General features: G+C 37.5%; 1 protein-coding gene across 3 annotated transcripts in view; it reads right to left on the minus strand.

The window, feature by feature from the left end:
• LOC114171836 (sacsin) overlaps positions 1-13,482 on the minus strand; it is a 40,689-nt gene extending 27,207 nt beyond the window's left edge. For 2 of the 3 annotated variants that reach the window (XM_028056653.1, XM_028056651.1), the window contains exons 1-3: positions 12,929-13,481; positions 11,075-11,798; positions 3,146-9,129 (exon numbers count right to left, since the gene is read on the minus strand). In XM_028056653.1, the coding sequence (XP_027912454.1) occupies positions 3,146-9,129; positions 11,075-11,798; positions 12,929-13,266 (7,046 nt within the window). In that variant the 5' untranslated portion in view covers positions 13,267-13,481. Of the gene's footprint in view, positions 1-3,145; positions 9,130-11,074; positions 11,799-12,928 lie in introns of all 3 variants that reach the window. The other variant, XM_028056652.1, reaches the window with a different exon arrangement.
• Between the last annotated feature and the right edge of the window lie 251 nt (positions 13,483-13,733).

The raw sequence follows: 13,733 nt of genomic DNA on the forward strand, positions 1-13,733 counted from the left end.
ATCAGTAGGTTTATGTGTAAGCTAATTTGTACAACTGTCAGTTCTTATACCGTTGTTAATTGGTAATGCCTATAAATACATCTTGCACTTATACCTTTAGATGTGAAAATACATAATAAAAATTCAGTTCATGTTCAGTTTCCTTTCTCTCTTTTCACTCAGGAAAATTCACCTAAGATGGTATGCAGAGCATTTTTGCGACGATCCAACTTCTCCACTCAAGCTTCTTCACTGATAACTTTATAATTCAGATCGTTTTTGCTTATGTTTAGTCAATTTAGTCCTTTCAATTGGTGAATTGTATAGGTTCCTAATTACGAGATTCTCTCTTAGTCTCTTCAATATTTTCGATGGTTAATTGTTCTTTGTTCCTAATTTTCTTCATTCAGTTGTGTTTTGCAATGGTGAATTGAGTATGGTCATTAAACACGCCTTAATCACTATGTTCAAGAGACACAAACTTTAGTCTCACCATCACTGGATTTTGCTCAAGCTCCTTACACCCGTGATAGCATTCAACATGGAGGCTTTTGTATTGGAGTACCCTCTCGTGGTGGTAGTTCTCACAGAGGACACGGTGACAAATTTACCAATTTTCAATGCCAAATATGTCTCAAATTTGGACATACAACCAATGTTTGTCATTTCAGATCTGATGCATCCTATCAGCTTCATCAATCACTATGTTTTTCATTGATCCTGCTACACAACAGTCCATTCCTTATTCGGTTGATTCATATAAAACATCAAATATTTGGGTGTAATACCAAGCCTAACAGCAATGCTCAACCAAGTGCCATGATGATGAAGTAGTCTCCTTCTCAAGGTAATGCCAACAGTTCTTGGATGCCAAATTCTGGTTCAAGCTTCCATGTCACTGGTGAACCAAAAAACATTAAACAACTTCTAAGTTTGATGGTCGATATCAAATTTTCATTAGAAATTATGCAGGTTTGAATATTTATGGTGCTGGTTCCTCCACTTTTGTGTCCCCTTATCATTCATGAGTCAATTTGCAAAAGATACTTCCGTTTTATTTGAGTTTCATTCTGACAAATGTCTTGTCAAATTTAAGGGGATGAATAAAGTTCTTCGTGGAGTTGTTGGTCTTGATGGACTTTATTCATTTAACAATGTTCAGCTTCACGGTCAGCCTTCTCAGCCACAGTTCTCTTATAAGTCCACTGGCCATTCTCCTCAACCTTCTTTTTTTAGTAAACAAGGTTTCCAACAATGTCAATAAGGCCAATCTTATGTACATAGGTGGCACAATCAACTTGGTCATCCAAATAGCCATGTAATGCAAATTGTACTTAAACATTGTAAAATTCCAGTGTCTAATAAAGTGGATTGTCATTTTTGTTCATCCTCTTGAGCTACAAAATCACAAAAACTGGTTTCTTATATCTTCAATTTTGTATATTCTTCCTTAAAACTTATTTTTACTAATCTTTGGGGACTTACGCATCTTACGTCTCATGCAGAAAACAAATATTATGTTTCTTTTGTTGATGCTTACTCTAGATACCTCTGAATTAGTATCTCCTACTGCACCTTTACTTAATACTCATCCTATGCAAACTCAACCTAAATCGAGTATTTTTCAAAACAGAGTTCATCCATCCTTGTTGTAATCTCATTCTGAACCTACCAGTGTCAAACAAGCTCTTGAAGATGAAATTGATTGGTTGCATTGCAGCAAGAATATGATGCTCTAATGAAACAACAGACTTGGGATTTGATACCCTTAGTCTCTAATAGAATAGAGGCAGTGTTGGTTGTAAATTGGTTTTCCAAGGCATGGAAAATGCAGATGGCTCCATAAATAAGTATAAAGCTCATCTTGCAGCAAAAGGTTTTCATCAAGTCCATGGTTTTTTATTTTCATGAAACCTTTTCTCCAATACTAGAACCTGTTACAATTAGAATTATTCTTATTATTGCTCTCTTTCATGGGTTAAATTTGCTTCAACTTGATGTCAAAAATGGATTTTTGAATGGTTATTTTTGTAAAACAATTTTTGTAAAACAATTTTTGTGCAACAACCACATGGTTTAGAGTTTAGGGTTTTTGAGTGGTTCAATCGTTTACAAACCACTCTTCATCCGTTTTGTTAATAGCACGAATGATATCTCTCTTCATCTACAAATGGAATCAAATGTTGTCTACTTTTTGGTTTATGTTGATGATACAGTCAACTGGACTACTTTCTTGGCCTTGAGATCAAATATTTATCTAATTAGTCTATTCTCATGACTCAGACAAACTATATAAGATACTTGTTTCATAACACATGCTTGAATCTCATTCAATTTAACCCCTAATTTGATATCCTAGTGGTCTCGCAAGCCACAAGTTATTATTCTTTACAATACTCAAGCAAAATATAAAAGTTTAGCACAAACTTCTGATGAGAAATCGTGGATTACTACATTGCTTATTGAGCTACAAGTTCCAATGGTGGATTACTACATTGCTTATTGAGCTACAAGTTCCTTTTACGACTCCAACTCTTTTTTGTGACAATCAAGGTGTTGTGTCTATCGCTCATAATCCAGATTTTCATAATCAAACTAAGCACATGGAGATTGAAGTTTTCTTTGTCAGAGAGGTTATGGCCAAGCAACTATGTATTTATCATATTCCAGCTCTTGATCAATAGGCAGATGTTCTAACCAAGCCTTCGTCTTCAACTCATTTTGTGTTTCTTAGGAGCAAACTCAATGTGAAGAATTTTCCTTCTTCAAAAGCTTCTCCTTGAGTTTGAGGGGGATGTTAGTAGAAGCAAGTCAGTTTGTATAGTTTGTAGATGTAGTAATAGTAAGTTTTCTTTATACATCTATGGGTTTATTTGTAAGCTACTTTGTACAGCTGTCAGTTCTTATATAGCTGTTAGTAAACAATGCCTATAAATACATCTTGTACTCATACCTTCCTTATGTGAAAATACGTGATAAAAACTCAGTTCATGTTCAGTTTTCTTTCTCTCTTTTCACTCACAGTTCAGTTAATCTAAGAAAAACTAATCCTGGTACTGACCATTTAGAAGAAAAATCACAGAAAATGTATGCATCTTAAAATACAATAAAGGAAGATAACTTATTGAGAGTTATTGAAATTTTATTTTAAAAAATAGGATATTACCTTGATGGTTGTTGCCAAGATCCATTGGCTGCCTGAACAAATTGTGCACACGAGAATGAAGACTTGAGAGAGAGATCCTCTTCAATCAAATTTTGCACGTCATGCAGAATGGCCAAAACAACTTCTTGTCTTGAAAGGAACTCTGACATGTGATTGAAAATGTAATCTTTGTAGAATTCCACTTTAGTTGGTTCTTTCATCCCTAAATACCTTTTCATAATGACTCGCTCTGTTTCTGATTCAGTTCTTAAGAAATTATCATTTAAGAGATCTTCACAAACACCAGTAGGACCAAGCCATTTAATAGGACTACTCAAACTAACTAGCTTTCTGCTTTTGTAAGACTCAAATATTGGAAGGTGCTTGATGATTTCAATATGCGTGTCATCAATCTGCTCTTCAGAGAACCATTTTGTTTGGAGAATAAAACTTCTTAGTTCATGAAGCTCCCCTTCAGATACATCTGTAAAGATCCCCTCAATCTTCTGTGGTTCCAAAGCAATAGCCAGAAACACATTTAGTACACCTCTTGCTGTTGCTGACTGCACAAAGCATTCCAATTTAGGGTGATCCAATAGCAGATCATGTCTCAAGAATAAACATCCAACCTTCACTAACAAAGAAGACATCTTCTCACTCCATCCATCATTTCTTATCACATTCAACTTTTGTGCTAACTGCATCAGGCAGTCATCCCCAACTGGCAATATAGGCCAGTTAGAAAACATGATAAGATCATCACAATATGATTTCAGATAGTTCCATAGTAGTTGCAACCACTCTACACTTGGTTGGCCATGAATACCAGGAGTCCAACTTACTTGCCGAGCATGTTGCCACTCTACAGGAAGTAATTTCACAAGAAGTTTCTCAAGCAATTGGCATGACAGGAAAGAAATGTTTGTTCCATCTGTTTCGGCAATGTAACAAAGTTTTCTATGAACTTCTTCAGGAATAGCACAATCTACAAGTTGATGAGGAATAGAATCTTTCAGAAGGCCGTATTCATCACCACGTGCAATGTAAACTCTTTCTCCAACTCCCTTCATATCAATTGATGTAAAGGAACCATCTGCAACTGGTAACAAAGGCAAGCCACATAGGGCATCAAACTGCAAGGATTTTTGCAAGTCATGTAAGCAATATTCAAGAGTCAGAATCATTGCATCCCTATCTTTGAATTCGCGCTTCCTTCTGATTAAAAGGGTCCTTAACAGCTTAGGAGTCATAAAATGCAATGACGGACAGATTTCCATAAACCTTTCAGAAAGCGACTGTGGAAGAGTAATGACAGGTAGAGCAGCCCCAGACAACGCTTTTACAAGCTCAGCTGCCTTGGGGAAAGTAAAATCAGGAAATATAGCATGTTTGGTTGAAATCCACTGTCCTCCTCTAGCTTCAGTATATAATACACGGAGATTAAACTGAGCAACAAATTGATAGAGTTTCCGTACTGCAGATGCCCAAGGTTCTAACCCTAAGGTTGTTGGCCATAACGAGAAGAACAAATTGCAAGGGCCGATCTCTGATGCTATCTTCTCAAGCAAACGACCATATGCAGGGGCAACAACATTTTCAAGGAGGAAAATATTCCACTCTGAGCGCTTTCTTCCACCTCCAGCCATATCAGAACCAAACCAGATATCCCTGCGATTTGATGATAATTCAAAGTATGCATTCACATGAGCAGGAAGACCAGTACTGATTGGTAAAGGTAAAAAGCAAAATGCACGACCTTCAAAATTTTCCAGTTGATGATTAGGCAAACTAACACTTTGAAACAGATCAGGAGAAACCGTGCAATCATTCTCCCCCTTTGAACTTTCAACTAGGTCAATGTCAACCTTGACAGAATTCAAATATGCAGCAACACATGCCCATGGAACAAAATTGTAACAGCTACTATTGGCTGTTTCAGATCTTTTCTTTTGAGCATTCCCATCACCTAAACATTCTGTGGTTATCCAATAGTGTGAACTACGACTAGATGTGTTTTGTTCAGTAATTATGATCTTCTGGCATTTATAAGGCAAATCTCTGCCAATGGATAGGCTTAGTTTCTTCAGTAACTGAGCTCTATTCATTCCAACACGTCTACTTTCCTTGAAGAAATTGAACACATCCTGGGCTTCAGCAGATCCAATTTCAGGCTCACCTATACAGGTTCTGCATACACGGTGCAGGAGGTGCATTTCATTCACTGTTCCTTCCTTTACAAAAATAGAGATAGATTTCACATTGCGCAGAAAAAGTAATGTTTCAGAAACAACTTCAGAAAAAGAAGTAAAAAGAGATCTGACATCTTCAGGTGTATAAATTTCCTTTTTGATTTGACTCCGGGAGGCAACACCTGCACTTCTAAGAGGGAACCGAAATAATGTACCAGGAAAAGGATGTTGCAAATCACAGCCAAAATGTAGCATTGGGGAAAACTGGTCAGGAAATTGCTCCAAAATCTGTCGTCCCACAAACTTAATTCGTAAACCAGGATGCGAAGGTGAAATCCCAGGCAAATTACTGGCATGAGGATCAAACATTACAATATTTTCTCCAGAAACAAACATAGGGATGTCAGTAAAGTGATAGACACAATTAAATCCTAGTCCAAATCTTCCAATTGCAAAAGCCTTCTCAAGTTTACTTTCTTGACCAATACGCGATATTGCATAAAGATCTTGGGGACTAAACACTGAGTCATTGAAACAGTAGAGAGCAGGACCTTGCCAATCCGCCATTTCAGGAGAAAGAATAGAAGAAGTCCCATAGTGAGAATTATCCAAAAGAAATATTACTTCAGAAGCTCCTGCATCTTCTGCATTCTGTACCAGCTCAAATAGGGTCCCTGGTCCATCAGCATACATTTCAAGTATATGCTTGAGCCTTGTAGTCAAAGCCTCATGCTGTCCAAAAGCCTCGGCAGCTCCAGACAGGCCAAAATTCATTGAATCTGAACTCTCGGCCAGCAACATCCGGCGCAGAGAGCAAACTCCAAGCTTTTCTGCTACATCATTAGAAATGTTTCCATGCACAAATTTTTGAACTGTTTTCTTCACATTCCAATCTACAGTTGGAGCACTGCCAAATGAGCCATTGGAATCATCTGAGCCAAGCAACCAGGGGGCATCATTATAAACCAAATCACCAGCAAGAAATAGTCTACCTGACACATCTGGCAGATAGAGCTGGACTTTTTGTTCATGATGGTAAACTTCAGCTAAATGATGCACTATTAATGTGACAGCCCTTATCTCCTGTGTGTCAAGAGGAGATGATCCTTTTCTAACTGCCATCCTATGAAGAATATTAGCATAATCAGCAGGTTGCAAGAATTCACGAATACCAAGTTCAAGAAACAATTTTTTGAAAACTGCCAAATCAACTGGGATAACACGAATATATGGAGCCAAATGAAGAGGACCATCTAGAACAACTTCTTCAGAAGTTGCGAATCCATCACCCACCCAAATCCATCGACATCCTTCAAGAACAGCTTTTACAATCTCAATCTCATCTGAAGACATCATTCCAGTCAGTATTGAATATATTCTCGGCATTGACAGAGCTAATTCCTGCCTCAGAACTTGATCAGACACAATCTCATTGTTTTTCCCAAGCTCCAATAATTGTGCAGCAATTACACCTCCTCCAGGTGGGGACATCCATCCCAGACCATACAATAAAGCTGTGGAAGAGCATTCGATGTCCAATATTCGCATGCTAGCTGAGACAAGCCACAAATCACTTAGTGGCCTTACAAGTTTTGGAGGAGCAACCATTGATGAAACAACTGGCCATGGTAATGATTGAAAAGGAGTAGTGACTAGAACTGGGCACCAGGAAATCAGTCTTAGCTCATTCCAAAATTTTTCGAGATCAGATTTTGTGTTGCTAGACCTAAAAGCAGTTGTTGCTCGTGACAATATTCGGTTAACTGCTCCTTTATTATCAACAACTTGATCAGGAAGCCACTTCAGTGCATTAACTTCAAGGTAAGAGACAAGCACTTTCCCTCTTAAGTATGCCTTTTGTTGATCCTCATGCATCAAACGCTCGATGCATCGAGCACATTCTATAACAGTATCTGGAGACACAGAAGTTCTAAGTCCCAAGCCTCGTAGAATATTTAATATTTCAGATTCTCGAAAAGCACCAGCAGGGAAATTATCTGAGTCTTCTAGTAATGCATATAGTTCTTCATTATAAGGATCATACAAAACTGAAGGACACTTAAGAGCACCCGTGAGTGTCGGTATGAATTTCAAATTTTTCAATGAGTCCTTGATATATGCATCTTCAAGGGACAAAAGTGCCAAATTTTGTAGAACTGATAACATTATGCTATCCCGAACATCAGCTTGCAACTCACTAACTCTATTAAAAACATGTTGCATGTAAAATTGTGCTTTACCCATTCTCTCAACTCCATAACATCTTGACAAAATATCCTCTTCAACTTTTGAGGATTTGACCATGAACTCAATGCCCACAAAAATAATCTCTGGCACATCCAGTGGTGGTAAGTACTTTCGAGGATTGTCTAAGGCAGAAAATTGGAAATCTTCAGCAGACTCTCTTCCGTAGACTCTAAATATAGGTAATCTCTTGCAAAATCTTATGCTAAATTCATCCATAGAGTGTCCAACATACCATTTAGGATCAAGAAGAAATCTCCGGAGTTCATTTCTCTCTTCAGTTGCTAGACTATCTAGTGAAGCATGCATAGCTTCAGGACTTGAAACTGCATTAAATATTGATTCCAGAACACCTGTTGCACTGTCATCACATACATAACTAGATATATCTGGATGCTCAATTACATAATTTGGATTCAATATATGACATCCAACTTTTACAAGGACACCCTGTACCATATCAGAGATATTGCTTCCATTGATCATTTTCAACTGCCTAGAAGGTCTTAACAAATGCCCTGATGTGGAAGGCAAAATCGGCCAATCACTAAATAGTGGTAATATTTCAGTGTGCTTTCCTAGATATTGCCAGAATAGCAGAAACCATGATGATGTTGGCTTTTGACAAGAGTCAGGGTTCCAAAACACTTTACTTTTATATTTCCAGTCACTTGGCATAAATGCAGGAAATAGCTGGGCAAAATGGTGAATACTAAAAAGAATGACATTGGTTTTTGAGGACATCGCAATAGCAGAGAGTCTCCTTAATATATTAGGAGGAATGTTCGGATCAATTACTCTATCAGAAACCAGTTGCATAAGCTTGTATTCTAATTCATCACAAATGAAATAAGAAACTTCTTTTGATGCTTCTGAAAATGATGCAAAATTGCCATTAGCTAAAGGAAGTAAAGGCATATCATATGCCTCTTTTCCAACATCATCATCAACCAAGTCCTCTAGGCAATATTCGAGCAATAGAAGCTTGTATTGTCTGCTCAAATAATTAAGTCTACCATTTTCTCTAAGAAATTGACGTACTGTACCAGGTGTAACCACCTTGCTTGAGCTATACTGTAAAAGCAAATCAAACAATGAATTAGGTAAATGCACAACTGGCATTCCCAGCTTCATCAAAGCCAAACCAAGGTCCTCACTTTTGGAGAATTTTTCATCATGAAGAAAGGCTTCACTTGGTGATACCCAACTTCCTCCATTGACATCTGAATACATAACTGTAGCATTACAAATATTTTTGTATATTTGTTCAACCAATATATTCCATGGCTCTTCAAAAGTGCCAGTAGGCCACAAAGAATAGTAAAGGTCTGTTGGGCCTAGCAATTCTTTAATACCAAGTAGCATATGCATAAAAGCAGGAGCAACAAGATCTTCCAGAAGAAGCCTATTCCAGTTAGAACGAACTTTTCCACTTCTATCCATGTCATCCCCATACCAGATGCCACGACGATTTGATGAGACCTCAAAGAATCCATTGACTTGTACACTAAGGCCGGTTCTAACAGGTAGTGGAAGAAAACAAAAAGCTTGACCAGTCCTAAGAATATTGTTCTGTAAAAAACACATACAATAATAAGAGGAATGGACCATGTATATAAACAAAGAACTCCAAAAAAGCAAATGAAAACTATAGTGTACACTGCATTTGTCCTTCAATGAAAAGGGTGAAAAGTTGTGTGTCATCTGTCCTATAATAAGTTAGATGCAAGAGAAGGGTAACTAGGGAGAGCTCTTCCCTGTGTCACTGTCATCTTGAAAACATGACAGCCAATCACTTTTTCACTTCTCTGATTTGAGTGTATGAAAGCATTAGTATATTATTCAATTAAAAATGGCTCAATCAATTTAATGAATTTACTTTTGTTCCATTCTATTTTCCTTCTTATCTTTCAATTAATTTTTTTATGTATGATTAAGACATAAAAAGGTCTTTAACCAAAATGTCATTTTATTGTGTCTTCTATCCTATATTAAACGGTTTCAAATCTGTACCAACAAGATTGTGATACAGAATAAAAGGAAGAAACATTTTTTCTCTTCCCCGGGTAGTTCAAACCACAAAACCAATCTCTCCTTTCAGAGAATGTTTAGTTATCTCTCATTCTCAGTTGCACTTTCAAAATACCTCTTGATAAATCTTAATATGTATATGATTTAAAATAGTTGACCCAGCCATGTTGATATCAGAAAAACAAAAAAAAAAATCCATCCACTTCATTTCTGTCAGCAGCAAGAAGGTTAGTAGAGAAAAGTTGTGTAGAGAGCTCCAAAGCTTGTTGAGAAGCACAGGAATGAAGTGTCTCATGTAACTGGTCAACAGCTAACAGAAAATCTTGAAAAGGATCTCTATTTTGTACCAAAAGAAAATCACAACACTATCAGTAGAACAGTAGGTAGCATTGTACATGAAGTCAGACAAGATAGTTTCAAAGGTTGGAATGCACCATCACTCCGACATATATAACTAGAAGGCATGGTTATAGTCTACACTGCCTGTCTTAGATAACCAGAACAGAAGAGAGAAGAAGAGAACTGAACAGAATGATTTTATTGAGAATGAAAAACTTATTTGTATCATATACACTTAGAGTATTTATAGGTAAGTGGTTCTGTAACCACACCTTTAGAGCTGTCAACAGATCTAAACATATTACAATATAAAACATACAGTTGTACAAAATATAGTATTTATTCTAATACTCTAATAGCCAGTAAGAGATTCAAGTTCTACGATCAATAAACTCCTACTTTCTAAATGAAATTGTGCATGTGGTATCTTGTCATAGGTAATTTTATCACTTTAAAGCAAGTTCCAATGGACGCATCATACATCATGGAAAACATAACATATTATAACAAATTCACAATAATGGCAATTTGTTTTAAGCAATAATCTAAAAATAAATCTAGAACCACAAAACCAATTAAGAATTTAAACAAGAAACATACCACGGAAGATGCCGTATCCTACAAGAACAATGGGAAAGAAAGGAAAGAAAGGACCAAAAAACACAGAAAGCTGTAACACATCAGTATAGAGCTATAATCCACTTGATATCCTATTAAAGATGCATGAGTGATCTAAATACCAAACCAGAACACAAACAAGCAACAGCCTCATTGCATTTTTCTCTGAAACAACCACCCCATTGATCTCCCAAAACATCTGACCAGAGGAGTAAAATCTATTCAAACTCTTTGAACAAACCCAATAACCTTTTATACTTCAAAACAGAGTTACATGCTTTACTTTCAATCATCAATTGCAGTCAAAATTAATTGCAGGGCTGGATGAACCAAAATGTTGGTAAATGGGCCACCCCTTTCAACTGTGCTCACATCCAGACTAAGATGACAGTTAATAATGGTGGAGAACCAAAAGCAAATCCAAATTTATAGTAACAACAGGAAGTCAATGTGTGTATGCAGAGGAGAGAGAGAGAGAGGGAAAGAGGAGGCTGGGGCAACAGCAAAAGGATAAGATATTGAAAATTACATTCGGTAAATTTTCAGAAATGCATGCCGCAATTGATGCCCATGGCAGCAAGTGAATGTCATAATCTTTTGATGCAGTAGTAGCAAAAGAGCCAATCCTACTAGATGCTGCGGCCATGCTTTGCACCACATAAAATCTCTCGGTTTGCCTCTTAGCTTCATCACCACTTATTCTCTCACTTACAAAGTCCAACAGAAATGCATCCATTTCAGCTGTAGTATTTAAACGCTTAGACAATCTGACCAGTGCCTGTCGATGCCAAACTGTATCATCAGATACTGAACTGACAGAACATGAATGAATTTTCTTAGGTTCAGGTTCTCCGACATCCCACAAATACATTTCAATGCACAGCACACTCTTAAGAAAGAGAAGTGCCAAAACTCCTTCTTCAAAGAGCTGAACAAACATGGAGGAAATGTCTTCTGGTGAATATGCTTGCCTTGAGAGCTTACTTCTGGCTGCCTGGTCTGCATTTCTCAAAGGAAAACGGAACAGTGTTCCAGAAAAAGGACTTTGCATGTCACAACCAAAAGTACAATATGGGGAAAACTGGTCCCTGTAAAACGAGAGCGCAGATGAACCAGTGAAATCAATCCGCTTCCCGGGATTTGCTGCAGAAACTCTTGGAAGATAAGCACCCTGGGGATCAAACAACACAACATATTTGCCACTCACAAAAGAGGGAAGATCTGTCAAATGGTACACTGAGTTGAAGCCAACCCTAAAATGTATATGCAGAAAAAAATGACAAGAATTAGAGAAATGCAAAGAACCCAAACATCAGGTTAATATGACTTTTTTTCCAAAAAAAAAAAAATGATAGACGGAGAAAGGGAAATTGGCAACGTTGGTTACTGAACAAAATGACAATTTTGAAAGAGTAATGGTATGAAAAAACTCCTATATACAAGCACCTCATTACCACCTATCCCTTCTCTCTATCTCTATCTTCCTATCATGCCTACATTTCTCTCTTTTTTCTCTCTTTCTCTCTACATGTGGATTACCATTTAAGTGTCCTTGGACAACTTTCCTTTTCTTTTTAAAAATGAGTGCAACCATATATATACGTACACTAAATGACAAACACTAAAACACTAAAATTGAACAACATCACCCATTCAGTTAATGAATAAAAGTCATTATGGAATTCCCAAACGTCAATCTCATTATCAGAGCCTTTACATTGCAGTGCAGAAAGTCCAGCTTTCAGTTCCGACAGTTCACTCGCACATGAAAAGGAAATGATCAACAAAAACGAGCCATCGCACTACATTTTTACATTCTCACAAAACACATAAAATACTAAAAGCGTTCATACTCTATATAACTCTTCATCAATCATCAACGACCACACATCACTTCTCTCACCATAATTCCCGGTTACAACTGCAACAAAATATTTACAACCGTAACAAACGTACTATATTTTTGAAGCTGTCACAAAGCACGCAGAAGCTAGAAAAAACAATAAAAATCCATAACCATACAACTCCTTCGTCAATCGTCTACAACCAAACACATATCACTTCTCTCACCATATGTTCCAGTTACAACTGCAACAACAAAAACTTCACACCAAAACCAGTGCACTACATTTTTTAACTTCTCACAAACACGCATAAAATACCAAAATCATTTTTATAAAAAATAGAACATAAGAACACAACTCCGTTGTCAACAACCACACATCACTTCTCTCGCTATATTCCAGCGACACCTACAATTACTTCACACCTAAATCCTTGGATTGAACCAAACATCAACACAAAACAAATACACAACATCAATCAACATAATCACAGTTCAACTGAACAAGTTGAATCAGACAGCGGCGAAAAAAGAAAGTACCCGAAGCGACCGGTCTTGGAGGCCTGTCCGTGCTTGGCGCTTCCGCCGATCTTGGAGATGCTGACGAAATCATCCTCGGTGAAAACGGCATCATTGTAGGCCAGCAGAGCGGGTCCCTGCCACTGCGCGAGAGAGTTCGTGAGCAGCGAATCGCCACGGTGGGTGCGGCGATCGAGGCAGAGCGAGACGGTGGTGGCGCCGGCGTCGTCTGCATTCTGTATGAGCTCCTTGAGGACCGTGGTTCCCTCCGGATAGTTCAGCAGAACCTCGCGGATGCGGCGCGTGAGATCAACCGTCTGCCCGAAATCTTCTAAAAAGATTGATTCCGGAGACGCCATTGTTCTACGGCGCTCGATTGCGCATACGAAGACTATGGTATTGCGATGCGATAGGTTTTTAGTTTGATTCGGTTTCAACGTCAAGTAAAAAGAATAACCGAAAGAGAAAGAGAAAGATAAAGAGAAAAAAAGAAAAAAGAGAGAGGGTCTTTCTTTTATTCTAGTGGTTTTGTTGTTAGAAGAATTTCGCGGTTGTTTTCGGGTTGTTGGGTTCTCTCTTTCAAGAGACTTGAGAGGGTAGCTTTATTTTATTGAGGGTGATGTTTGCTTACGTGTCATTACGTTTTCAACTTTTTGAACTGGTCTTCATTTCTAGATAACGATGATGGAGGTACTGGAAAATTCATGCCGGAGTACTCAGACCGAAACATCCTTATATCACAACACTCGTGACAGATTTTATTTATTTATTTTTTTTTAAAATATCTTTTTTGTCTCAATTTTTGTCAAGTTTTTTCAAATAAGTC

This window comes from Vigna unguiculata, chromosome 2 (assembly GCF_004118075.2).
Source record: "Vigna unguiculata cultivar IT97K-499-35 chromosome 2, ASM411807v1, whole genome shotgun sequence".
NCBI lineage: Eukaryota > Viridiplantae > Streptophyta > Magnoliopsida > Fabales > Fabaceae > Vigna > Vigna unguiculata.